This window comes from Jaculus jaculus, chromosome 12, assembly GCF_020740685.1.
Source record: "Jaculus jaculus isolate mJacJac1 chromosome 12, mJacJac1.mat.Y.cur, whole genome shotgun sequence".
In the NCBI taxonomy this organism is placed as follows: Eukaryota; Metazoa; Chordata; class Mammalia; order Rodentia; family Dipodidae; genus Jaculus; species Jaculus jaculus.
This window is the reverse complement of record NC_059113.1, coordinates 86,149,027-86,176,442: the sequence shown is the minus strand read 5'-3', so window position 1 is coordinate 86,176,442 and position 27,416 is coordinate 86,149,027. Positions and strand designations below refer to the sequence as shown.

General features: G+C 36.5%; 1 protein-coding gene and 1 non-coding gene across 2 annotated transcripts in view; one reads left to right on the top strand and one right to left on the bottom strand.

Annotated features, from left to right (window-relative positions):
• Slc7a11 (solute carrier family 7 member 11) overlaps nt 1-27,416 on the top strand; it is a 79,047-nt gene that overhangs the window by 30,070 nt on the left and 21,561 nt on the right. The window contains exon 6 of the mRNA XM_004655930.3: nt 1,294-1,338. Coding sequence (XP_004655987.1) covers nt 1,294-1,338 — 45 coding nt within the window. The remainder of the gene's footprint in view (nt 1-1,293; nt 1,339-27,416) is intronic.
• Trnar-ucg lies at nt 5,629-5,701 on the bottom strand. Its single transcript has one exon. It is a non-coding gene; the product is annotated as a tRNA-Arg (tRNA).

Sequence of the window (27,416 nt, the reverse complement as noted above, 5' to 3'; positions counted from 1 at the left end):
TAAGTAAACCAAACTAACATTTCCACCACTAGAGACAATAAGTATGGACTTTGGAGGTGGCACAGTAGATAAAGTTCTTGCCATGTAATTATGAGGACCTAAGTTCAGATCTCCAGCATCCACATAAATGTCAGGTGGACGTGGCAACCCACCCGTAATGTTTGGGAAACCGAAAGCAGTCCCTGGGGCAAGCTGTCTAGCTAGACTAGCCAAATCAGAGAGACCCGGGTTAAAAGTGATACACCCTGGCTCAGTAAGTAAGCTGGAGACCAATCAAGGAAGATACTCTTCATATCTGTATATTCACACCCATGCAAACACACACACATGCACCACACACTTACATATGAATAATATTTTGTAACTTTTAATGGTAGAACATTTGCATTTATTTAAATATTTCATTTTTATTTATTCATTTATTTGACAGAGAGAGAGAGAGAGAGAAAGAGAGTGGGTGTACCAGGGCTTCCAGCCACTGCAAACAAACTCCAAATGTGTGCAGCCCTTGTACATCTGGCTAATGTGAGTCCTGGAGAATTGAACCAGGGTCCTTTGGCTTTGCAGGCAAATTCCTTAACTGCTAAGCCATCCCTCCAGCTCTTGAATTTTTACTTGGTAATTTTTAAATGTATAATACATTATCATTTATACCATTGCATGGTTGTGTACTGTTTATCTGGAGTAAGCCAGTTAAAGCGATCCCAACTAAGAAATGTTGCTATCCTACTTATATAGTTTGAATCCATTGTTCTACCTTTAAACTTTGGACTTATAAGAAACGCAGATAACCCTGTATGCCACACTTGTACTGTGCAAGTACTAAACTAGTCCTTCTCTGGAGTTTAACTGCTTTGATGCACTTCTGTGTTCTTGAGCCATTCTTGGGCTGGGATTATCTCGTATCACCTCACCAGAGGTTAATAGCAAGCGATCTTGAAGGCTTTTCTTGGGAAGTATTCTTTCTGGAAATACCTCCTTGCTGTGCCAGGCAGGGCTTCCTCTACTCTCCGTCTCTCATGTGCTTGCCCTCACATTGCACCATGTTACCATGTGTCCATTTTATAAGCTGCGAGTGTGGGATTCACTCTCCTATCTCCAGCATCTGACTTATTTTAAGCATTCTGCAAATACTGTTTAACAGAAAAATGATTTGGGGGGTTTTAGTTGTTCAATATTTCCTTCTTAGTTCAGGCCTTTTAATTTAGTTTTCATAAGTCTGAGTTCAATTTACAATATGAAACTTTATGTTACAGTGATGAGATATATTAATAGTAATTTATAACTTTTTAGGTTTTACCTCAATTTTGTAACTGAAGAAGTAGATAATCCTGAAAAGTAAGTAACTATATTTACTGCGAATTTTTATTAGCGATAAAATTTAAGATTATTAAAATGGAACATGAAGAAGAATCTTATGAGCTAGTCATTTTTATGGTCATCATTGGTTTTATTCTCTTAGGCAGATACAATTTATTTTATATTTACAGTAAGTTATATGTGTATAATGATATAGTGGATACTAAGTGGCTTTATGATTTGAAGACATGAAAAATGAAGTTATATTTTAGTTAATGTATCTCATGTAAGCAGATCCATATATTTTAACATGAATTCTAAGCTATCTATAAGTATAATTTTAGCTAAAAAGTTGACTATGTATGTTAATGAATGCAATTTTTAAAATAACTATGTAATTAAAGAAAACAATTAATGGAAAATTAATTATGAAATGCCTGTACAGTGTTATATATGAAATTGTAAATTAGGGAGCAAAATGACTATTTTTGCTTTTTCTTCCTAAAAAAGTAATTTTGATAGCTGTTTTGATACCAATTTATAAAAAGTGCCTAAATGATGAATTAGGCATTAGAGAACTTGCCTATGGGTTGCTAGTTCAGATGAGGGGAAGCTAAGTACTTCTGGCCCAGGTGGCTGGGAGGAGGTAAGCTGATTGCATGTGGCAAAGTACCATGGATATCAGTGTTTAGAGAATAAGTGGATAGGAAAATGATGCTCCTCAGTATCTGATTCAACTGCTATACAAATCAGTATTTAATATGGACAATTTCTTTTTTGTTGTTCTTTTTAAAATTTTTTTATAATTAACAACTTCCATGATTATAAACAATATCCCATAGTAATTTCCTCCCTCCCCCCACTTTCCCTTTGAAACTCCACTCTCCATCAAATGTCCTGCCCTCTCAGTCAGTCTCTTTTTTATTTTGATGTCATATCTTTTCCTCCTATTACGATGGTCTTGTGTAGGTAGTGTCAGGTGCTGAGAGGTCATGGATGTCCAGGCCATTTTGTGTCTGAAGGAGCACGTTGTAAGGAGTCCTACCCTTCCTTTGGCTCTTACATTCTTTCTGCCGCCTCTTCCACAATGGACCCTGAGCCTTGGAAGGTGTGATAGAGGTTTTGGAATGCTGAGCACTCCTCTGTCACTTCTTCTCAGCTCCGTGATGACTTCTGAGTCATCTCAAGGTTACTGACATCTGAAAAGAGAAAGTTCTCTAACTAAAAAGTGAGAGTAACATTAAGATATGGGTATGAACCTTACCAGAAGTGCTTACTGGGCAGTTTGATGAGCATAGTATATACATTTAGTCAGACAGCAGCAGACGTTACACCCCTGGGGCTCATGATTGGCCCTTTTGTAGGCTTTCAGTATCAGGGATGTATTCCCTCCTGTGGTTTGGGCCACCAGTCAAATTAGAGAATAGTTAGTTTCCCCCAAATCAGAGGTGCCACTATTGCACCCCTTGACTCATTTGGCCTGGTTGGCCAAATATAAGGCTTGCAGTGTCTACTGTGGAGTATCTTCACTGGTGATTTCTTCCTTTCCCACTGAACTGCATGCAGTGTGGCTTTTCTAGCTCTCTGTCAGCTGATCTACATGGAAGAGGTTTTCATCTCAGTCCCAGCAGGATTTCTCAGTGACCTTGCAGCCCAAGTATGTGAAGTCTTCAGCCAATAGTGTCTTACCATCTATTCCTGGTGGGAAACCAAGGGCCTTGGCAATGGCTTATAATGTTTTACACACATCAGGAACCTCCCTGGCCAGCAAGTCACTGAGGTCTCCCATCCCTGGCACTGAAAATTTTCTAGTAAATTTTCTAGTAATGGTTCCAGAGTGTCCCATTGTCCAAAAAAGTAGGTTTCCATATGATTTATTTATATCCTCTTAGATTTTGATTAGCCCTCCCTCCATCTTTCCTTTACTCAATCACTTCTCCTGACTGTATTTAGGCCTTTCCACCCTCATTAATCTGTTCTTCTACTTACATATATACAATACCATCCTGTTAAGCACACCCTTCCTTTATATTCCCTTTATATCTCCTTTCTACATTACTGACCTCTGCTATTGAGTTTGGTTCCTAATCACACAGAAGTTGAATCATACGAGAGAGAACATATGATGTTTGGCTTTCTGGGCCTGGATTTCATAACATCATTTTTCTTTACTGCTGAGTAGAACTCCATTGTGTAAATGTGCCATATCTTCATTATCCACTCATCAGTTGAGGGACATCTAGGCAAGCAAATATCTCTAAGGTAATGAAATGAGTCCTTAGGATATATGCCTAGGAGTGCTATATCTGGGTCATATGGTAGATCTATTTTTAGCTGTCTCAGGAACCTCCACAGTGATTTTCACAATGGCTGGACCAGATTGCATTCCTACCAACAGTGTAGAACTTCCTCTTTTTCTGCATCCTTACCAGCATTTATGGTCATGTTTTCATGATGGTAGCCAATGTGACAGGAGTGAGATGGAATCTTAATGTAGTTTTAATCTGCATTTCCCTGATAACTAGGGATGTAGAACAATTTTTTAGATGTTTATATATCATCTGTATTTCTTCTTTTGAGAACTCTCTATTTAGTTCCATAGTCCATTTTTATTTATTTATATTTTTTTAAAATATTTTTTATTCATTATTTATTTATTTATTTGAGAGTGACAGACACAGAGAGAAAGACAGATAGAGAGAGTGAGAATGAGCGCGTCAGGGCTTCCAGCCACTGCAAATGAACTCCAGACACGTACGCCCCCTTGTGCATCTGGCTAATGTGGGTCCTGGGGAATTGAGCCTCGAACCAGGGTGCTTAGGCTTCACAGGCAAGCGCTTAACCGCTAAGCAATCTCTCCAGCCCCATAGTCCATTTTTAATTGAGTTGTTTGAGTTCTTATTAATTATTTTTTTGAGTTCTTTGTATAACCTGGATATTAATCCTCTGTCAGATGTGCAGCTGGCAAAGAGTTTCTCCCTTCTGTAGGTTGCCCCTTTGCTCTATTCACGGTGTCCTTTGCTGCCCAAAAGCTTTATAATTTCATGAGGTCCCTGCAGCTAATTTGTGGTTTTATTGTCTATGCAATTGGGGTTATATTCAGAAAGTCTTTGCCAAGACCATTTTAATAATAATTAGAACAATTTATATTAGCATTTTCATATTTATTACTGAAATTGGAGTCAGAGAACATGTTTACCAGGAATTGTTTTTAACAGTCCTTTGAAAAGATAAGCTACTTTATGCCTTATACCCAGTTAGAGATAAAGAAATTCCTAGCCGGGCGTGGTGGCGCACGCCTTTAATCCCAGCACTCGGGAGGCAGAGGTAGGAGGATCGCCATGAGTTCGAGGCCACCCTGAGACTACATAGTGAATTCCAGGTCAGCCTGAGCCAGAGTGAGACCCTACCTCGAAAAACAAAACAAAACAACAAAAAAAGAAATTCCTGTTTTCTTAATTGTTTTAATTAGTCTGTATGTGATAAAATGGGGGGGAGAGCTCATACAAGGGGGTATGTAAAGCAATTATTTTTAAAAATATTTTAATTAATTTATTTGAGAAAGAGAGAGACATAGAAAAAGATAGATAGGTGATAGGTAGATGAGAACGGGTGGGAGATGGGCACACCAGGGCCTCTAGCCACTGTAACAAATGCCACATGCATGAGCCACTTTATGCATCTGGGTTTATGTGGGTGCTGGGAAATCAAACCTAGATGATTAGGCTTTGTAGGCAAGTGCCTTAACCACTGACCATCCTCTCCAGCCCTGAAGCAATTCTTCAATCCTCATTATGTGTAAGAAATAACTATGGTTTATTATGACTATTAAATATAAAAACATTTTTAAAGATAAATTACTAAAATTCTAAGTTTTTTATGAAAATGTGACAAATGGTGGTTTGTGAACATGACCTGCGGCACAACCTCTGTTAACAGTTTCAGCAAGTTTTGCTTGTCATGCATTTATCGCTATTGTGTATATCCTGCTTGTCTGTAAACCATTTAGACCACAGTCAAGCCATCGTGAATTTCAGAAGCATGAGGGGCAGAAGTTCAAGGCTATCTTAGCTACATGGGGTGTTCTAGACTAGCCTGAGCTACATGAAAACCTGTCTCAAAAAAATGAAGTAAAAAACTTACTGAGTTATTTTGATGAGCTTATATGTATAAAATATTTAAAAGAGTATTGGTCACCTTTAAATGCCTACATAATTGTTTGTTTGTTATCATTATTGTATCATTATTTTAGATCAAACAAAACTGTTATGTATATACTAGTGTTACTTGGAATTCCACTGTAGGAACATGGTGGAAGTTAAAACGTTTCAACCACGAAGGGACTCGAACCCTCAATCTTCTGATCCGAAGTCAGATGCCTTATCCATTAGGCTACGCGGTCTACTATACTAGTGTTTTTCTAGGTTCAGTGTTCCAAGCAATTATCTTTTCTTAGTGATTTATAAAGAAGTATGAAGAATTATTATATCTTTTTGAAACCTTCCCACTTAATTTTCAATGTTGAAGTTAAACATGCAGTTCTTGACCTATCTTATCCATTTATTAAGATTTCAATTAGGCTTTTCACCTAGAGAAAAGATACTTAATTTCTAATTGTAAACATAACACATACAAGTATTATTATAATTCCAAAGCAACTATAAACACAGATTAAAAATACTATTTTAAGAGACCTGGACATCTGGAGTTCAGATCATGAAGGTCATAGAATCCCAAGGGACACCAGAATTATAAAATGCTTTGTCAATTATTTTCCATTTATGGGATTAAGGATTTTGAATATTTCATTAACTTTATCTAGAAGAATTTTGATTTGATACAATACCGTAAGGCCTTAAATTGTGAAATTTCTCAGGAGAGATTAATCACATCCAGATTTTTGGAATCCAGAGACAAGTTGAAGAAAGAAACATTTTTCTTCTTTCACACATGGGTCTGAGTATTCAATTTAAAAAACAAGTCATTTGTGAAAGAGAGAGAGAGAGAGAGAGAGAGAGGCAGAAGGGATGGAAATAAGAGAGAGATTATATGGGTGTGCCAAGGAGGTCTCTTGCCACTCACTGCAAATGAATTCCAGATGCATGTGAAATTTTGTGCATCTGTTTTATGTGGGCACTGGGGAATTGGACCAGGCCTGCCAGGTTTTCAAAGCAAGCACCGTTAACCACTGTAACATGTCCCTGGCTCTTTGATATTCAATACTTATGTACAGAATTCTGTGTAAACTCTAGCCAGTGCATTTGTTTCCTCAAAGTTAGAATATAACAAAGCCACAAAATTTTGTTAATATACACACAGTAAAGGTTAATGTCATATTTTATAGTCTTCAACAGAAGTAACCAGAATTAATTATGAACATTAGTCTTAATTTTTAAGATGACATCTCTGGACAATGGTAACAGTTAGTTTGGGTTTTTTAAAACTGGATTTTATTTTTGAAGCACAGGAGTACTTTGGGAAATATTTAGGGCCAACTATCAAGAGCAGATGGTACCATTTTGTGGATCTAGTCCAAATGTGTAATTTGTATTATTTTGTAAGTGGACACAATTCCAAAATTACCTTTCGTATTTATGAGGATAATTATGATTCCATCTCCTTTGTGACATGCCAAGATAAATGTGTTTTCTAATCAGTCACGGGCGCATGTGTCCAGGTGTGCCACAACTGGTCATTTGCTGGCAGCTGGTGCAATGAATCACCAGCCAAAGATAGAACATCTTTTACTATCTCCTACATATGAGCAATAAGTTCTTCTCCAAATTGTGACCTAATGGGGAAAAGGGTGATAATTAATTCAAATCAGACAAAATAGCCATGTGATTTCAAATACATAGAATGCAGGGTGAAGTTTTATAATTTTATCTGACTCTCTTTTACATGGAATTTCATTTTCCAATTACCTAACATGGAACTATGAAATAAACTCTGAGCTACTATCATAGGCATGCCTTATAAAACAGTTCTTAAGGACAAGTGAGAGGAAATCTCTATGTGATTATAGTAATAATGAAGACAGAAATCTCTATGTGATTACAGTAATAATGTTAAAGTTGAAAAAAATTCTTAAGGATTTTCTCATAGTATTTTGTTCTGTAAGAGTAGCTGTGGATTTCTAGAAGTAACAATAATTCTAGTGTAATGATTGCCATTGAACTTTTATTATAGTAACATAAGATATACAAGTTTTATAATATCTTTAATAACTATCTATAACATTTTGATTAACTCTATAAATAAATGCATTACAATATATTGTGGGCATGGATATCTGAAGTTTAAAACCAGGAAGGCCAGATAATCATAAGGAATGCAAGAATTTTGAAATGTTATTTTCCTCTAAAATGGCATGCACAGTAATAATAACAGAATACATATACACTAAAAAATAAGTGTTTTGGAAATATGATGAATTTTGTCTTATGACATTACTTTTGTAGGGAATACACAATCTTTCATTGTTCAAAAAGTTATACTGTGCAAAGAATGTATCATTGAGATGTATAATGTTTGTAATTCTACCCTTAGATTGATAAATCAGGTCTCCTGTTGATGAAAGCTAAAAAATGAATTGCTTTTCTTTGACCTTGGGTGTCTGAGATTAGTCAGTGGGTCTGTTATACTTGCTCCCATGTTATTCTCACTTCATTCATTCCTTCTGTTTTGAGGATCTGGAAATCATAGACTTAGAGGAAATCAGTAAACCTTGAAATCATCAGTCACTTTTGAAGAACAGGCTATCAACATGCTCTGAATAATCAACTCAAATAGAAGGTTTAAATAATCAGAGTGTCATGTTTAATTAATATCTTGCTGCTTCCAATTTATATTAATTGGTGCCTCAAAGTCATCACACCTTGTACCAATGACAACATAGCATAAGAGTAACTTGATTTGGGAAAAATGCCCAGAGACCCTTAAGGCACTGTAATTTATGCCCTCCTCCCACTGTGGTCCCCAAACCAACCTGGTGTCTGTATTCAGGTCAAATGTTGCAGTCTTAAAATTTCAGTACACGTGTTTTAATTTCTCACTTTATTTTTTTCTCCTGTTTTATATAACAAGCTATGTAAAACTGTTAACCTTATTAATGATAGCAAAACAAAGCAAACAAAAATAATTCTCACTTTCATGTGTTGTTACAAAGTTGTATGAAAAAAGGCTAAACATGGATTTGAAGTCTTTTTATCTGGAATTTTCATATTTTAAAGACAGAATTCTGTGAAAGAAATCTTTCCCCTTATATGTTTTATAAAAATTCTAACTTAAAATAGTGCATGTGTGTGAATTACAGAAAAATGACAATGTTTTAGTATAAAGTAGTATAGTTTTATAGTTTTTGGATATTTCCAAGTTTTTTATTACATATACTCAAATGATTCATGTTTTAAGTTATATGAGTTAGTTTTCATAGAGAATTAACTCCTTGTAAATAAATGAACACAAAGTATATATATTATTAAGCATATTTAATTTACAAATATAGTTGCCAAATGGATGTCTTAGAAATGAGGTCTTGGGCAGAAGGGATGGTCAGAGATACAGTACTTGCCATGCATTAATGAGGGCTCCAGTTTGGATCCGCAGCACCAGTGTAAAAACATATAAGCTTTGCTGTGTGTGCCTGCAAACCCAGCACTGGAGAGGGAGAGAATAAGAGGATTTCTGATGCTTGCTGTCTAGGTATTGTAGCAGGATTGGTGAGCTCAGAGATCAGTAAACACATGCAACCTCAAAATTTAAGGTGGAACATGATTGGAAAAGACGTCTGACATTGACCTCTGGCTTTCACATGCATGTGTATTCACATACATGAACATGTGAACCCTCCCCACCCACACACAAGCAGATGAGGCTCTCTAGTGGAAGGTACTTAAGAATTATAATCACATCATGAGGCAAATTGCTTCTGAATTTCTATACCACTTTTAAATGGATGGCAACAACCCTTATATTTTAGTCCTAATAAGCTTAAATATGTGAAATTCAAAATGGATAATGAGCTTGACAAGTAATATGAATTGTAAAATTGAATTTACATCCAAGTTTACAAGATCTTCCCTTTGGCAAAATGACATCTCTCTTTATTAATGGCAGTAGGCACCATTAGAACTGTCTTAAAATGTGAAACTACTCCCCTTCATATTTGAAATAATTGATACCTAAATTAAAATGGCTCCAATTTGTGTTTTTCTTCAGGGAATATATGCAAGGTGTGGTACATCCCGTTCTAATATGTCATGCAGCAGGATTACGATTATACGTGGGTCCACTTAGGTAGACTAGTGATCAGTATCTGACCCCATGTCACAGAGAGGAGGTGAGCCCTGCCTTCCTAGAATAGGTCACCAAGTCATTTTCCCCCACCCTTGCTCAGTCTGAAAGCGGTTGATGTATCTTGGTATCAAAATTCTTGAATTTATCAGCCTCACATATGCATAAAAAATACATTTGGCTCCAAGACATTTTGTTCATGTAAGGTTGAAGTATCAAATAAGTGGTGCAGAAATTATGGGATTATATTATAATATTTCATCATGGGGTAATCAGAGAAGACAAATGTTAATCCTTCAAATGCTTTGTGGAAGCCATTCGGTTTTTTTCTTTTTAAATTTTAATTTTAAGAATTCCAACTCCATTATGATGCAGCATTTGAAGGGCATAGCTTTTGAATGTTTTTATTTTTACCTTAATTTTTTAAATGTTTGTAAAATTTTTATTTATTTATTTGAAAGAGAAAGGGAGAGAAAGAGAGAAACAGACAGAGAAAGAATGGGCATGCCAGGGTCTCAAGCCACTGCAAATGAACTCCAGACACGTGCATGCCCTTGTGCATCTGGCTAACGTGGGCCCTGGGGAATCGAACCAGGGTCCTTTGGCTTTGCAGGCAAATTCCTTAACCGCTAAGTCATCCCTCCAGCCCTTTTTACTTTAATTTTGATTAAATTATAGCTTGTGTTTGTGTGTGTGGATGTGGATGTGAGTACATGTAAGTGCATATGCAAGTGGAAGCCACAGGACAGCTTCGAGTTTCATTCCTTAGGTGTCATCCATGATTTTTGAGACAGACTTTCTTTGGAACTGAGCTGGACAAGTGGGCTGGGCTGGCTTGCTAGTGAACATCAGGAATCCACTTGTCTTTGCCTCTCCCCACCCCCACGTCATTCTGGGATTTCAAAGTATGTGCCACCAAACCTAGCTTCATAATTTTACTTATTAAAAAAAAATATTTACTTATGGGCTGGAGAGATGGATTAGCAGTTAAGACACTTGCCAGCAAAGCCAAAGGAACCTGGTTCTATCTCCAGTACTCACATAAAGCCAGATGCGCAAGGTGGCACATGCATCTAGAGTTCATTTGCAGTGGCTAGAGACCCTGACATGCCCATACTCTGTATGTCTACTTCTCTCTCTCTCTCCCTCAAATAAATAAATACATACATAATAAAATAAAATAAAAATATTTATTAGTTAATGAGAGAGAGATTAAATGGTCCCTGCAGGGCTCCAGCCACCACAAACAAATTGCAGATGCATGTGCTATCTTGGTTTTTTTCGCTCTACATGGGTATTGGGGAACTGAACCTGGACCTGTTGCTCCCTAGCTGGTTGTCCTTGGATTGACTCCTAAACTGCTACTTTATTTCTCTCTCTCTCTCTTTCTCTTTTTAAAAGCAGGGTCTCACTCTAGCCCAGGCTGACGTGGAATTCACTATGTAGTCTCAGGGTGGCCTCAAAGTCACAACAACCCTCCTACCTTAGTCTCCTGAGTGCTGGCATTAAAGGCATGCGCCACTATGCCTGACTTAAATTGCTTCTTGAGTTTTGCCTTAACCCCTATGTCAGGGTTCTCTTGGGGTTGTAAAGATAAATTCAAGAATGTGAAATTCAAGAATGTTAATGTATTGTCATGTCATACGCAGATACCATTTGTAATCAGAATATTTATTCCTCAAGGATTAGAAGAGTTCCTAAACTTTGAGAAAACCTAGAGATTAGTATTCTTTCCTCTGAATAGGGTGACATTTCTACACACCTGATCTATGAAGCAGCTCGAAAACTTGTTCTGTACCACTCGCAAAGCAGTTAGGGTTGAGAGGATAAGGAGACTGCTCTTTCCTCACATGTCATCATCAGAATTAACTTATTTTTTAAGTGTTTTATTTATTTATTTGATGAAAGAGAAAAAGAGGCAGAGAAACAGAATGGGCACTCCAGGGCCTCTAGCCACTGCGAATGAACTCCAGATGTATGTGCCACCAAGTGAACCTGGTTTATATAGGTGCAAAGAAATGGAACCTGGGTCCTTAGGCTTCACAGGCAAGCTCCTTAACCACTAAACCATCTCTCCAGCCTCCAGAGTGAATTTCTTGGTAGAAATTTTTTCCTTCAGAACCAAATATTTGCAGGCTCCTATGCTCACTATCACTGTCACACAGTTGGCTGGTTGTGTGGGTGCAACGGATGGAAGGCTTGTATTTCTACTGTAGTTATCTGTTTCAGAGTCACTTTCTTACCTAGAAATGTGTTTATGAAAACCAACAAGCTATTGAACTAAGTGGCTTATATCATATATTTTAACATTTTATTCTTTACTTTTCCCAGTAAAGAAACTTTTTAAAAAAGTTTTTTTTTAAAAAAATTTTTTATTTATTTATTTGAGAGCGACAGACATAGAGAGAAAGACAGATAGAGGGAGAGAGAGAATGGGCGCACCAGGGCTTCCAGCCTCTGCAAACGAACTCCAGACACGTGCGCCCCCTTGTGCATCTGGCTAACGTGGGACCTGGAGAACCGAGCCTCAAACCGGGGTCCTTAGGCTTCACAGGCAAGCGCTTAACCACTAAGCCATCTCTCCAGCCCGTAAAGAAACTTTTGAGTAAAAGTACCATACAAGAGAATGCAAGCTAAAAAATTACTGCCATGGGGCTTTAGGAATTTTTACCTAATTGAAAAATACAGTGTCTACTTTTCATTTTGTTATTTATTTATTTACTTATATTTGTTTATTTATTTATTTGAGGCAAGGTCTCCCTTTGTAGCACAGACTGTCCGTAAATTGGAAACAATTCTTCTGCCTCAGCTTGGTGCTGGAAGTTCTGGCATGTGCTACCCAGCCCAGTTAAAAAGTTTTAGTAGGGCATGGTGGCACACCCCTCTAGTCCCGCATTTGAGGAGGCAGAGGTAGGAGGATCACTGTGAGTTTGAGGACAGCCTGAGACAATAGAGTGAATTTTAGGTCATCCTGGGCTAAAGAGAGACCTTACCTTGAAAAAATAGAAAGACTTTATTTAAAATAAAGACAGCATGGTTTAATGCATGGATGGCTTGCAGGGATCAGCACTTAGGATGATGTTTCATAACATATGTGTTAAATACAATGGAGAAAATGGATGCTCCAAGAAATGAAAAATCTTTGTTTTAATATCCTTTCTTTTTTAAAAAGTATTTATTAGATAGAGGTAGAAAATGGGTGCTTCGGGGCCTCCAGACACTGCAAACAAACTCCAGACACATGCACTACCTTGTGTATCTGGCTTATGCAGGTCCTAGGGAATCAAACCTGGGTCTGTAGGCTTTGCAGGCAAGCACCTAACCACTCAGCCATATCTCCAGCCCTGTGAAACATCTTCTTATGGCAAAGCAGTTAGCCAGTGAGATTAGGACTGGGATGCATGCTTCTCTGGCTTCAGAGTGGGGACTCTTTCTAATATAGCAGTTGGTCTTTTGGGGAGGCAAAGCAGAAGTGATTCAGGAGTGCACAAGGAGCTTCAAGGGCTAAGGAAGCAACTGCGAGGTAGAGGAAGAAGTGAGAGCAAGAGTAGGACCAGAGAAGCAGAACAGAGAAATGGAGATGTTTGACACAGGAGATGGGAGACACAGAGCCATAGAAAAATGGTTCTAGGGACTAGTGTAAACTGCTCAGATGGTAGCAGAAAGTGGACATTGTTCAGTGGTGAATCTGAACTGATAGGATTGGATGGAGAGGGTGCTGTGATGTTTTGTGGATAGGAATTGGTGGTTGAAAATGATTAACTTGATAGCAGGCTTGGTGGGATTTCTGCCTGTGACACATATGTTATTTATTTATTTATTCATTTATTTATTTATTGCATGTAATTTAAATAGAATTATAGTGATTCAGACACCTTTACAGTTTCTTTGGCATGTTAACATTTTAAGATATGCAATTCTGTAGTTGTGATATTCACTAAGTTGTGCATATATCACCACAGTGAACTTTAGAAGATTTTCATTAATACTTCCCCCCTAATAATGTCCCTTCTCTCCTTGTAATAGGCAGTTACTAATCTTTTCTTTCTCTATGCATTTTCTGGTTCTATTTTTTTTTTTTGCATTCTTACCTTTAATAAACAATGTCTTTGAAATCGCTTCCTAATTTACACCACTGTTAAAGTCAGTCAAGGTGATTTAGCATAGGACAGAAATTCTTGTGAAAAGCACAGTCACCACTGTCACAGACAAAAGATGTCAGATGAATTGTTCAGACACCAAAGTGATCAACAGTGTACCCACACACTCTCTTCAAATACACAGTTTTTTTTTTAATGGAAAAAAATGCTGCCATTTATTCTGCAGGCTAATGGATGAGCAAAGGTGATAAAATTAATAAGAATATAAGCTCTCAGCTATTCAGGTTGAAAATTGAGACATACTCTTGCCTGACTTTGTTTCCAGTTTGTATTATTGTGGTTCTATATTTAAGCATACTCATACTATAGACTTGTGCCGTTGAAGATGAGGAGGTGTCATACTTCATACTCTGGCAAGATGGAAGAAGTCTTAAAATTTTACAAATAGAAATATTTGGTCAGAGTTTGAAAATATTTCAAATAAAATATATCAAAGACTTGATCTTTACTCATGTGGTTTTCTAGGGCAAAGGTGGATATAAGAAAGAGAGGAAATTAACAATGTCAGCACAGGACAATAGCCAGGCTGGGGGACCATTGGCACTGAGAGGCACAGTGACATTCACAGTGTTGCTGTGGTCCAAACTCCTGAGTGGGAGGAAGATGGCCAAAGCTCTAAGTCTGTTCCTCTCCCCTTCCAATCCACTCTACATTTTCCCTTCCCTGCAATTCCTCCTTTCCTTAATAGGGCTCAGGATGTAGCTTAGTCTGATCTTGAGATCTTTCTGTCTTATCCCCAGAGTCCTGGGTTGCAGGCCTCCATCCCCACTCCCAGCTAAGGTTCTAGTTTAGGTAATACAAATACTTAGCTCTGTGGCCTTAGCTATGCTCCTTCGTCTTTATGAGTATTTGACTTAATACCAAAAGAAAATGTATGCTGCATTATCAAATTCTGAGTTTCTTGTGATTCTTGTTGATGATACACAAATTTTCAATGAATAGGAGGGTATATTATCATGGGAGCTAGTCCAAGACATGGAAATATAAATAGTTCTGTCTCAGACAAGATCAAGAAAAATGTGAAGGACATGGATGAAGAAAAAGGCATTCTGTGGCCTTGTCCAGAGCTCATGATGACTAGAGGCAAGGTGAGGCTGTTGTGTCCAGAAAAAATTCAGAAAATAACAAGAAATTTGGCTGGATGAGAGGAGAAAATGAGCTTTCTTGGATCTGGAGCCTCAGAGTATCATTTAGGAATCAATTGCAGTGTAAGAACTTGGTTTCATCATGTGTGTAGTGTTCAAGGAAGAAAACAGTGTACAGTGGCATATACTAGGAAGTCATTGATGATATGTGATGATGAATTCCTGATTCTAATTACAATTTTTATCATATATTCTGACAGAAGGTAAACAGTAGTTTGTAACTCTTAGTAGTCTAGGAGGCTTATACTCATTATTTTACTATTTAATTCTTTATTTTTATAAAAAACATAAACATATGCAAAAAAGGCCTTCTTGAGCAGGTCTGCAATATTTAAGACATTCTCAATATCCCAGTCAAGATTTTCTCTCCCTCCCTCTCTCTCTCTCTCTCTCTCTCTATCTCTCTCATAGGTTACATAATAGATGAGAGAGACAACTCTTTGTATAACTTTCAAAATGTATTTTATTCCTTTCCCCATGTATTAAGTAGGTATTCTAATATTTACTTTGTACAATTGTTCTGAGAAGTGGAAATAATATATTGATGCCTTACAACACCATGCTATGGTAGACAATTATTTAATGGTAGACTATTTGCCTTTCATTTTTGTTATTAGACATGACATTATTAGTTATTTGTAACTCATAAGGAATTATCAGATCAGGATTTGTGAACATATGGGAGCTATTTCTTTCCCTGCACTGTGGCAGTCCATTATCAGAAGATAAAGGACACCCTATTTTGAAATAACTTGCTATGAGAAGCAGAGTGTATCTCATTCTCAGAGTCAGGCACTTCTAGTCTTTGACATCAGAGGTTATTTTACAAAAAATAGATATTTCTTTCTGCAATTGGTATTCTAAAGAGACAGGTTTTCTTAGTCATGTGGATTTTTTGGATAACTATTTTTTTCTGTGCCTTATTTTCTTCCTTTCCTTTTCCATATCCTCTCTTACTTTAAATGATAGCAGCGAAAGAGTTAACCCTATTTGTGACCAAAGCATACCAGGGCTCAATCTGGGTACACACTAGTTGAAAATACTGTAATCAAATACCAAAGGCACCATCTAAATATTAAATTATACCATACTAGATGGAAAAGTGGTTATGAATTTAACTTATGACACAGCCCTCTAATATGCCATAATATGTGAAAAAAATAAAGGTTATTATACAAAATGTAAATTCAAAGATCAGAATGATTTTATGAGCAAAGTTGTTTGTGAAACCTGGCAGACTCTCTGTTCATCGCATAATGCTTCTACAAGCACCCCAAGTCCTATAATCTTCAAAATGTCAGCACTGTTAGCTTTCCTGATTTCATTTCTCCTTTCTCTCTCTCATTCTTTCATCATGGTCATCCTTGTTAGGGTGGGTAACAGAAGAAGTGAGAATGTCTCCAAATTTCAAAGTTGTGCCAAAATGTTTACATTACTGGCCTGTAAAAATGACTCTGTACCTACATATCATCCACTTACACATAGGCTTGGCCTTATTTATGAATATGTTGCACTGTCATGGGTAATCCACCATAAACTTGACATTGAGAAAATAAGTCACAAAGATCTAGGATGTTACAGTTAAAAAAGGAAATAGTCATCAAAATTTCTAACTCTGTCACTGTAAAGCCAAAACAGAAATTGGAGCCAGAGAGGGAATTTAATTTGCCTATGTTTACAGTTTGAAATCTGGGTCATTTGATAATAGAATAAAACTGCCAGGAAAACCGTGCAAAATCATCAGTGTTAGAATGCCGCTTTCCAAAACTGTTGCTCAACCTGATTTCCCAGCTAGTGGAAGTAAGTCATTTGTTTAAGGTTGTGTGCTAAAGGTTATTTGGTTATAATATTAAAGCAAACTGTGATTAGATGATATTGAAATTCTAGAATAAGGACACAGCTTTTTTTTTTACTTTCTATTATCTTTGCATGTACATTGGCTTTTAAAAGAGCCGTGGCATCTTTGAGGGGGTGTAATACTTAATTTTTCCCTTATTGATTCTGTTGGGCAACCAAACTTATACTTCTTATATTTATCCTGAGGCAAGAAAAACAGAAAGTGATGCATAAGATGATTAATTTTTGTTTTCAGTTAGAAAATGACAAAAGAAATGAGGGAGATAGTCAAGGAGTGGAGGCCTTACAACCAGGACATTGTTTTGTAGCTGCCTAGGGAAAGGAAAGTTAAATATCTCCTAAATGTATCTAAGTGTTTGGTTATCTGAACCTCGGGATGCAGTGTCCTCTTGCCAAGGAGAGGTGATGGACTGGTAAGTCAGGAGAGAGCGACTACATACAAATTGAGCTAGAGATGTCACTCTCTGAGTCATGAGCTGTTGGTCTTTATTCTAAACCGCAGTGTGAACTGAGAATTGCAGTGTGAGAGAAAGCTTCAGTGTGGGTATGGAGGTACTTTTTAAAGCTTCATGTTTATGATGTAAATCTATGAGTAGGCAGAGTCGGTACTTCCTGCTTTCTAAACAGTGTCAATACTAGCCATGCTTTTGTCATTTCTTACATGACTGGGTGCATGGGACTCCCAAACCACTCCACCTCGCTTCTTCCACTCCACCCTTCTGAATTCTTAATGGCCCAGGGCTAGCTTGTTCCTGTTTTTTCCAGGGAGAACATATTATTTATTCTACTTGCAAGTACCTGAGATGCACATCTAGTAATCCATTTAGTTAATGACTGAAAAATTCTGTATTTATTTGAACCCTACTAGAAGTTAAAGAAGCATTTTCAATAGCATTGAAAATGATTTTCATAGGATTACCCTTATAACAACAATATGCAATCTTCCTGTTTCCTTCATAGGTGGCCAGTGGGTTGGGGACAAGGCTCAGTCAGTAAAGGTCTCTTCATGTAAGCATGAAGACCTGTATTTGAGTTGGAAATATCCATATAAAACCTGGGCATAGTGTTGCATGCCTGTGGCCAATGCTGGGGAGGCAAAGAGAGGAGGGCCCTAGGGTGTGCAGGCTAGCTAGACTAGCTAAATAAGAAGACTCCAATAAGAGCCCCTGTCTCCGCACATCTGTGGAGAGTAACTGAAGAAGATATATTTAACTTCAACCTCTAACCTCCACATGTACATGCACGCACATCCAAAAAGAAAAAGGAAAAAAATAATAGTCAAATTTGAAAGCATCAAAAAGGTAACTAAGAGAAACTTAGAATCAGGCATAGTCTTTCAATCATATCACATCAAAGTACTTAGCACTCACTATTAAAATTTTTACATCCCCCCCCTTTGTATGGATGCCTCCATACTGCATTATATTGCTTGAGGTGAATAAACATGCACTTCTCATCATAACTTAGGCCTTATGCCATTCACTTATTACTTATTTATTGTCTACATCCCCATGGAAAGGACCAGGGGCTTGTTTGGGCACCTTATTGCTGCACCCCTGGAAGTGGAAGTCACCTCTAAATGCCATGTATAGTTCTGTAGCTCAAGAACATCTTTCCCTTCATGTGATGCTAGTTTATCCAGCTATAACTCATTCTATGACATTCCATTGGATTTCCCCCATGTCACTAAGATCTTAGTAAACACCATTTTTAATTTTGAGATGGATGAACCAATGTTTGCTCATTCTGCTACTGGGTATTGAAGACATTTTGTATTTTTTAAATACATTAATGCTAGATTATATATTTCTTATATCAAGCTATTTATTAAATTATTTCCTTTGTGCAGAATGATGAGATCCAGTATGTCAGATGCAATGAAATTTTACAAAGTCCCTTTGTTGTACTGCCAAATTACTTTCCAAAGTGAGGCTATCAATTTTCTCTCCTATTAGAAATAGGCAATATTTGCCAGGCTTATATGTCTTTTACATTCTTTTAAAAATGATCCACTTTTTTTTCTTGTGGTGCTGGGGACTGACCCAGAGTCTGATGCTCCTGTTTTCCATGTCACTGACTTCTATCTATGATTTTAGCTTATAGAACTTTGAATTTGCAATCTAGTAAATGTTTTCATTCTACATATTGCCTTTTTTATAGTCATACTTTTTCCTGTCTCCCTGGATCACTTAACTCTTATATTATTTGTTCTATTTTATTTTTTATATTTGATTCTCTATCTTTAATTGATGCTGTATATGATGTATTATCTTGTTTTTTTCCCCCAAATTACCAAATATTTTAGTATGTTGAGCAGCTACATTGTCATCAAATTTGTAATAGTTTCTGACACAGATTATAGCTATTGACATGATATTATATATAAAATATTATGATATATACTAACATATTTTAAAGTATTCTATTTATCAGTCTATTGATGTACTTAAATGCATAACTGTTTTTACTCTGGAGATACTTGTGGTATAAATTATTACTATTATACTTTAAATAAATCCACACTGGGTATAATTTATATCTGCATAGAAGAAGTTTCTATTCAGGTATTCAGGCTTTCATGTGTGTGGAGAGAATCTGAATAGTGATTTGAAATTTAAAACTCATGGTTTTTCACGTTTTTGTGGAAGTAGTATCTCATAATAATCCCTCTACTATATAAAGATACACTATTTATGCCTAAGTGATATTTTTATTGTCTATATTTTATTTTTCTCTCTACTATGATTATTAACTTGGCTTCTTTTTCTTTCATACATAAAATGTTAATTTTTTTTTACCTGCCAATGATATTAATCTTTGTTTTTTCACATTTGATATTTTACCCTATGGGACATATTAATAGAGTACCTTATTAAAATAATTTTCTATTTTCAGAATATTTTAACTAAAATAATTTGTTTCAAATATAATAATAGTTGTGAAAATATTTTTCAAAGTACCATTGGAAACATGCAAAAATAAGATTCTTCTACTTGCTGAACTTGTCCTTTAAAAGATTCAACATGAATAAATTTAATGATTACATGTACATACAACTTGTGTTTATAATGACAAGAACTAATATTTTACCACATATTGTAAAATAATAAGCAATTCCTAAGTAGTAAGCATCACAGGTAACATATTATATATAATAAAATATATTTTTCCTACTTGACATTTTTCTTCTCCTGGAACCAAATATCAACAGGAAAACATGTCACTCATGCTTTTAGGACTCTTAGATGTTTGCTACTTTTCTTATGAAATGAGAATGCAGATATTGACAGTGTATTACTGACCATTATTTTCCCATGATGGTTCCATAACACATGGTATATTTTATTTTACTTTTAAAATACATTTCATTTATTAATTTATTTGAGAGAGAGAGAGAGAGAAAGAAGAAGAGAGAAAGATAGAGAGGGAAGCAGAAGGGGGAGGAGAGAGAGTGAGTGCCAGGGCCTCCAGCCACTGAAAGGAACTCCAGACACATGCACTCCCTCTTGCATCTTGCTAAAGTTGGTACTGGGGAGTCTAACCCAGGTCCTTTGGCTTTGCAGGACAGTGTCTTAACTGCTAAGCCATCTCTCCAGCCCATGCTTGGTGTATTTTAAACAACACAAAACAGAGAGTGATGTGGTTGGGAAGCATATCCCAGTGCCCCTCCTGGTCTAGTGCTGGCATTCATTAAGGCGGTGGCTCTCCTTCATTGGTTGCTTCCCTGGTCTCGTCCACTGGATGCTCTGTTTGTTTGTACCCTTGACACCCCACTGGAGGCTGCCAGCTGCTTGCACCACACTGTTTTTTGTGTTTTATGGAGAAATGTTCATATGTAGCTGCTGTGTTTGATATTAAATCTGGGGTGAACGTCAGGAGGTTCCTGCTTTTTATTAAAAATGATTTTGGCTGGGGGCAGTGTTATCCTGTTCATAAATCAGGTGTTCTAAGAGATTTAATAATTCAGAATTCACATGAGGATTTGGTGGAATAAACATTTCTTTTCTCTGATAAAGCTGCTTCTTAACTTTTTGTTTTTCCTTCCCTGCTTCCATTTAACTTTTCTGAAGTCTTCTTTTGGAAGGTTTATGCAGATTTACCTCATGGTCCTGAAAATAATGTAAAAGGGGCCATTAAAACAATAGTTTAGTTTAGTTGAAGTGATTTAAATCTGACCAATTTGGTATCTTCTGACAGCTATTATAAACCTTCTTTAATTTTAATAGACTGATTTTTTTTAATAATCCCAAGTTATGTCTTCCAAAGGAGTTGTGTCTTTTCCTGTTAATGAGCTGTTTCTTACAGGGAAGGTCATAGAAAGAAAGAGTAGATAAAAAAGCAAAATAATAATAATAACAATAATAATAATAACATGCCAAAGAGGCCAAAACCACAGTGCATGTGTGGGTAAAGGCTTCATAAAAATCAGTTATTCTTGAGACTCAGAATGGTGCAGAGAACACCTCTCAAAGATGTTGACATTAGAGATTTAGAAAAAATAGTTGGGAGTGCTCCTAAGTGTTCAATGGACACTCTTAACCACCAGTTGTAGAAATTAGTGAGGTTGAATACATAAATAAATATGTGAAAATATTGTTCTGCAGCCTTCTTAGAAGAGAAAGAAAGATTTTTCTGACTGGAGATCTTGATCTCAAACTGATAAGACTATGAAGGGTCTGGGTCATGGAGTATATCAGGGACATGGTCCCCTGTGCCTTGTCATGTTTCCTTCAGGATTCCATCAGAGGATGACTTTTTTATGTTTGATATTTTAATCACTTTACATATTATAATGTCTGTCAGGTAGAAGATATTTATCAAACATTGGTTAAGTGCATCAACTTGTGCCAGTGCAGTTGACAGATTATAATTGACAATAACCTTTACAATATCCCTAAAGACAAAGTTATATATCACAACTTGCGAAGACCTTTCTTGAGCGCCTGTGATTATGTGGTCAGTGTATGAGGGCTTCAGCAGTCTCACTTGATCCCAGACAGTCTGTTTAGAATGCAGAACGGGAGAGAGATCACTTATCCTTTAAATTATCTTCTGTAATGATCTTATTTTTTCCAGCCAGGCTGACACTTTGAAGTTGTAATGATGGAAGGTGCTTTGATGTGCTGTATTCCTGGCTGAGGACAGCATCACATAGTTAGAGGACAGAAGAGATTGTATAGTTGGCATCTATTCTCTCCTCTGAAAGACAGAGCAAAGCAGAGGCAGAAATATCCTTAAGATGCACTGCTGAATGGGCAATCACCTGGCTAAGGCTCAAAGAATTCTGTTGAAATGTACAGGGATTGACTTTATTTGATAACATTAATGGAAAATGAAATGTTCAGGAATTGAATTTTATTTATTTTAATATCTTTTATTTATTATGAGAGAGAGAATGAGAAAGAAAGAGGGGGGATACATAGAGAGAGAATATGCCAGGGTCTCCAGCCCTTGCAAGCAAACTCCAGACACATGCATGCACCACCTTGTTCATCTAGTTTTACATGAGTACTGGGGAATCAAACCTGGGTCCTTTAGCTTTACAGTCAAGTGCCTTAACTACTAAGAATCTCTCTAACCCCAGGATTTTACTTTTTATTTTATTTTTTTTTTGTTCTGTGTGTGCATATGTGTTCACGTGGGTGAGTACATTTGTGTATATGTACATGAATCTGAGTGCACATGTTTGTGAGGACAACTTCAGGTACCATTTCTAAGGCACCGTCCACTTTAATTTTTGGAAGAGATTTTGGGTCAGGGTCCTTCACTGGCCTGGAAATCTCCAATTAAACCCACATGGCTGCTTGTGCAGTACTGGGATTACAAATGTATACCACCATGCTTGGCTTTTTCACACGGATTATGGGGATGGAACTCAGATGCTCATCATTTACTGACTGAACTATCTCCACAGCTCTGCAAGGAGTGGATTCTAGATGTTGTTAATTCAACACCCTGTGTTTCCTCTCATGATAGGGACATGATTAGACCCAGCGTTCACAGTGGAGTGGAGACATTTTATTACATCTATGAAATCAAGCTAGAATAAATATCAAAGACAAACCTCTACAGAAAAGATGTTAACCAAAGGCAGTTCCATTTCAAATAGCACATATAGAAACCTTGGGGTCTAAGGATTTGAGAAATAGAACTCAGGAAATATGGAAAAGAAGGGGCACAGGGGTCAGTGACCATGCGTACCTCATTGGTATCCCTTGAGCCATTGGACCATATGCTTGACCTGATAGCTTTATCTTTGGAGAGAGGCCTGTGAAATTTTGTAGTCTGAGGAAACACATTAGTAACTATAAAATGAATGCACAAAAGCTTCCTTTTGAAAAGATTTGTTCTTTGGACTGAAAGATTAAGGATCACAACATTCCATTTCTGCTGGGAAATAAATCTTGATAAAAGGACAGCTTGAGGAGAGAGAGGGAGGGCTTGCATGCAGCTCTGCCATTCTGGGGCCTTTGCGACCTTTTCAGGGAGCTGTCAACTGTTGCGGCCAGGAGTCTTCATCGTCCTTTATCTTGACAATGACATATTATCTCTTTAAACCGGCAGGGTTCTTGCCCCATCAACTCTATTTTTTCTCTTCCCCACCTTCCCCTAAATTGCTGTGTCACAGCCTCAATGGCCTTGCCAGAGGGTCTATTTGCCATTTTGCCTTAAGGCAGACGGGTACTTTGACACCTCTGTAAATGTTCTTCCTTTGATACTTAGATCAGCTTTGTTTAGTAAACTTGTTTTTTCTTCAGCTATCATAGGTTATGAATAGGGGCCACCACAGAAGGTCAACTATGCACATGAGAACCAATATACATGCACTTCATAAAGTCAATTCATATTATTATAAAATGCACATTAGGAAGTCACAGTTGAATCTAAAATGTGAGCTAAGGCATAATTAGTTGGGTAATATGTAGAGTAGTGATTTTAAAATTATCTTAAGGCTCTAAAACACATCATGTTTTTAATAATACAATGACAACATAGAAATAGTAAAGGGAATGATCTGGTTGAAGTGACCTAGTCTGTTATCTTATCCATGGTTCCCCTTTTATTCAAATTCTCAGAAAGCCCAATTTGATCTGAAATTGTTGGTAAGAGGAGACTTTTTTTTTTTTTTTTTTTTTTTGTAGAATCAGGAGTTCACATGTGGTGATAGACTGAGTTAATGTTTATCAGTTCAATTGCTTGTAAACTTGTCAAAGACATGGTTGCTTTGATTTTTGGGTGTATACTATGTTATCAGTTAAGTCCAGTGCATACATTTACAGTGAGGGAACTATGACTCTAATTTCCATGCAAAACTGGGTATGTCCATTGTATAATACCATAATCTTAGCATTACCTTCTATTTACTTAACATACTCAATTTTATTTCATGTAACATGGCACAAAAACAGGTGTTTTGATCTTTGTTGAATTTATAGCAACTTTCAGAACTGTAAGACATTTTGCATTTCAAAACAATGAGTGAACAATGAGAGGAATCTTTTGCTCTGTTTCTGTGAAGTTTGAATAACTTTTTTCAGATGAAATCTATTTTTCTTCATATTATTACTTGAGGTATTATTTCATAATTTTTATCATTTACTGATCTTTTAGAAATCAAATTAAATATTAGATAATATTTAAGGAGGCCCCATTTTTAGTCTTGTGTAAAGTAATTAGAAACTATAAAAATATTGATATAATCAGGATTCATCCTTTTTGAAAATTTTTATTTACTTATTTATTTGAGAGAGGGGAAGAGGGAGATAGAAAGAGAGAAAGAGAGAATGGGTGTGCCAGGGCCTCCAGCCACTGCAAACAGACTCCAGACGCATGTGCCACCTTGTGCATCTGGCTGACGTGGGTCCTGGGGAGTTGAACTGAGGTCTTTTGGCTTTGCAGGCAAACACTTAACCACTAAGCAATCTCTCCAGCCGAATCCTTCTTTTATTAGTAAGGATAATGCTAGCTTCTATAACAAACCACCAAAGTTCTGTGGCTTTAAACAAGCAAAAGTTTTATATTAAACCTTGCAATGGTCCATTGTTTGTGTCTCTGGCTGGCTGGTAGGCTTTCTTCCACTTGTTGATTCTATCATCCCAATTTTCTCCCACTTCTGTAAATTCTGCATTATATAGCTTGCATGCTAAATTGCCCCCCCCCCAAATACCCATGAATTGAAGGCTTTGATTCAGTATCGTACTATTAAAAGGCAATGGAACCTTATAGGAGGGGCCCATTGCAAGGTCACTGATCCTGGATCAGATCCTCCTGAAGGGGATTATGGAACCTTGACTCCTTAGGTTTCCTTATCTTTGCTCATTGGCCAGGTGGTGAGTGGTTTTTTCCCTATAACATATCTCACCCAAAATGTGCTGCCTTGCCAACTAGTGACTGGCTGAAGCCTCCAAAAAGGTGATTCTCTCAGCTATTTTGTTACAGTGATGGAAAGCCAACTAGCACAGGTCCTTTGCTACCTGATCCCAGCTAGGCAAGGCTCATTAGGCATCTTGGTTTCTAACAGTTTCATTTGCTTATATCCTATAGTCAAGAATTAACTCTATTCCCACCTTAGGAATAAGAAGGCCTGGAAAATAAGGTCTCTCTCTACACAGCTACTTCTAAGGCATAACTTATAGTTCTGAAAGAGGAGAAAAAATTGGCACGATATACTCTTTGTGTACATTAGACCAGATAATGAGGAAAATAATGAATTTTTAAAACAATGTAATAAGAATAAAAATAAGACCTTAACATTATTGTAAAATTATTTTGTTACTATTACATATTTCATCTTAATTACTAGCATTTAATTTTAAACCATTTTTTGTTTTCATATGGTAGAGCTTACCTACAAATATGTTTGGGTTTGTCCGTGAGAAAGATAGATAACTGTAATGTATCTGGAAGAAACACACTAAGTCTTTGGGAAATGAGAAAAAAATGAGATGCAGACAATGTGAAATCTTTGAGATTGTGTGAAATGAAAGCAAATGAAAATTTATGCTAAAGCTACACTTTGTTGCATAATTTTATTTGGCCATGGATTTATTCTGGGAACAGGATAAAAAGTATTTAAGGGATAAAATGCTTGTATTTATATTTTTGATTGCTTATTAGCCTATGTTTCTGGCTTGAAATTTTCCATTTCACTTTATTTTTCTATGGGGTTTTGGGTAAAATTAATCCTCTGTATCAATTTTTTTTTCTTTCTGTGTGGTTTTGCTGTACTTTTCTCCCTCTTTTTTTTTTTTTTTTCATTCCTGTGTGTTATCTATTCACAAGCCTCTTTCAGCACTTCTGTCTTTTAATCTGTGTCTGTTCATTTCTTACATCTCCTTACAGGTCTCTCTGTCTTCTCTTTCTGTCATGGAGTTTTTCATCTGTGGACAAAGGAAAATGGTGAGATTAAGACTGGACATTAGCACTAGTTAATGTAAAATGTCTCAATAAAGATGCCCATAGCCTTGCCATGTTTTGTAAGAAGTAGAAGGCATGTAGGGATCGTTGTGTGCCCTATGTGACAAGATGCTTATCATGTCACTGTTTAGCATTGGCCCAAAATATTGTTCAACATGAACATGAACCTTAGACCTTCAGTATTCATCAGTATGCTCATTGGATATTTTCTTCTTCTTCTTCTTTTTTTTTTTTTTTTGGTTCAATGTCAAACTATACCTTACTCTAAGTTGTTTTCTACATCACCTCAAATTTGTTTGTTTTAGGCTTTTTTAAAGTTTATTTTTATTTGAGACAGAGAGGGAGAGAGAAAGATGTAGGTAGATAGGTATATAAATAGGTAGGTAGGTAGATAGATATAGATAGATAGATAGATAGATAGATAGATAGATAGATAGTGAGAATGGGTGTGCCAGGGCTTTCAGCCATTGCAAACAAACTCCAGACACATGTGTCACCTTGTGCATCTGGTTTGCGTGGGTCCTGGTTAATTGAACCTGGGTCCTTTGGCTTTGGAGGCAAATGCCTTAACTGCTAAGCCATTTCTCCAGCCCTGTTTTATACTTTTGTATTAATATGTACTTCATGTGTCTTATACTTTTTAATAGCCCATTCATAATGTATAGTTATATTGTTAAATGATGATAGGAAATGACTGAAAACAAAAATAAATGTATATTAATCATGTGCAATCTTAATTTTTCTCAAGTTTGGAAATAGTAATACTTGTAATCCCATCTCTGTTAGAAATGTCAGAAATCCATAGCCAAAAAGACAGCCCATGTCTGGTTGGTGGCCAGCTGAATATGAGCAAGTGTTAGGAGAAACAACTAAAAATATATAGACCTGACTTCATCTGAAAGAAGAAAGTGGAACCTTTATTTTTAAAAAAATACTCATTCTTGTACTTCACACATAACTAATATTATAAAAATCTATAGCACTGTTAACAAAAGAAACAAATATTCTACAAAAATTAAGTTGGTGAATCTAAAAGAGAGAGATAAAGATGTTTGAAAAATTTTTTATACAGATCTATAAAACAGCTTTCAGTGTCTCTACAGGGTCACTGTAAAGAAAATCTGAAACAAGTATGATTCTAAAATAAATAGTTGGAATTGAAAGATACTTAATATAATTATAAATACTTTATGCTGAGATGAACCGCAGTTGCATTTCAATTATATATGAGCAAATAGTCCCT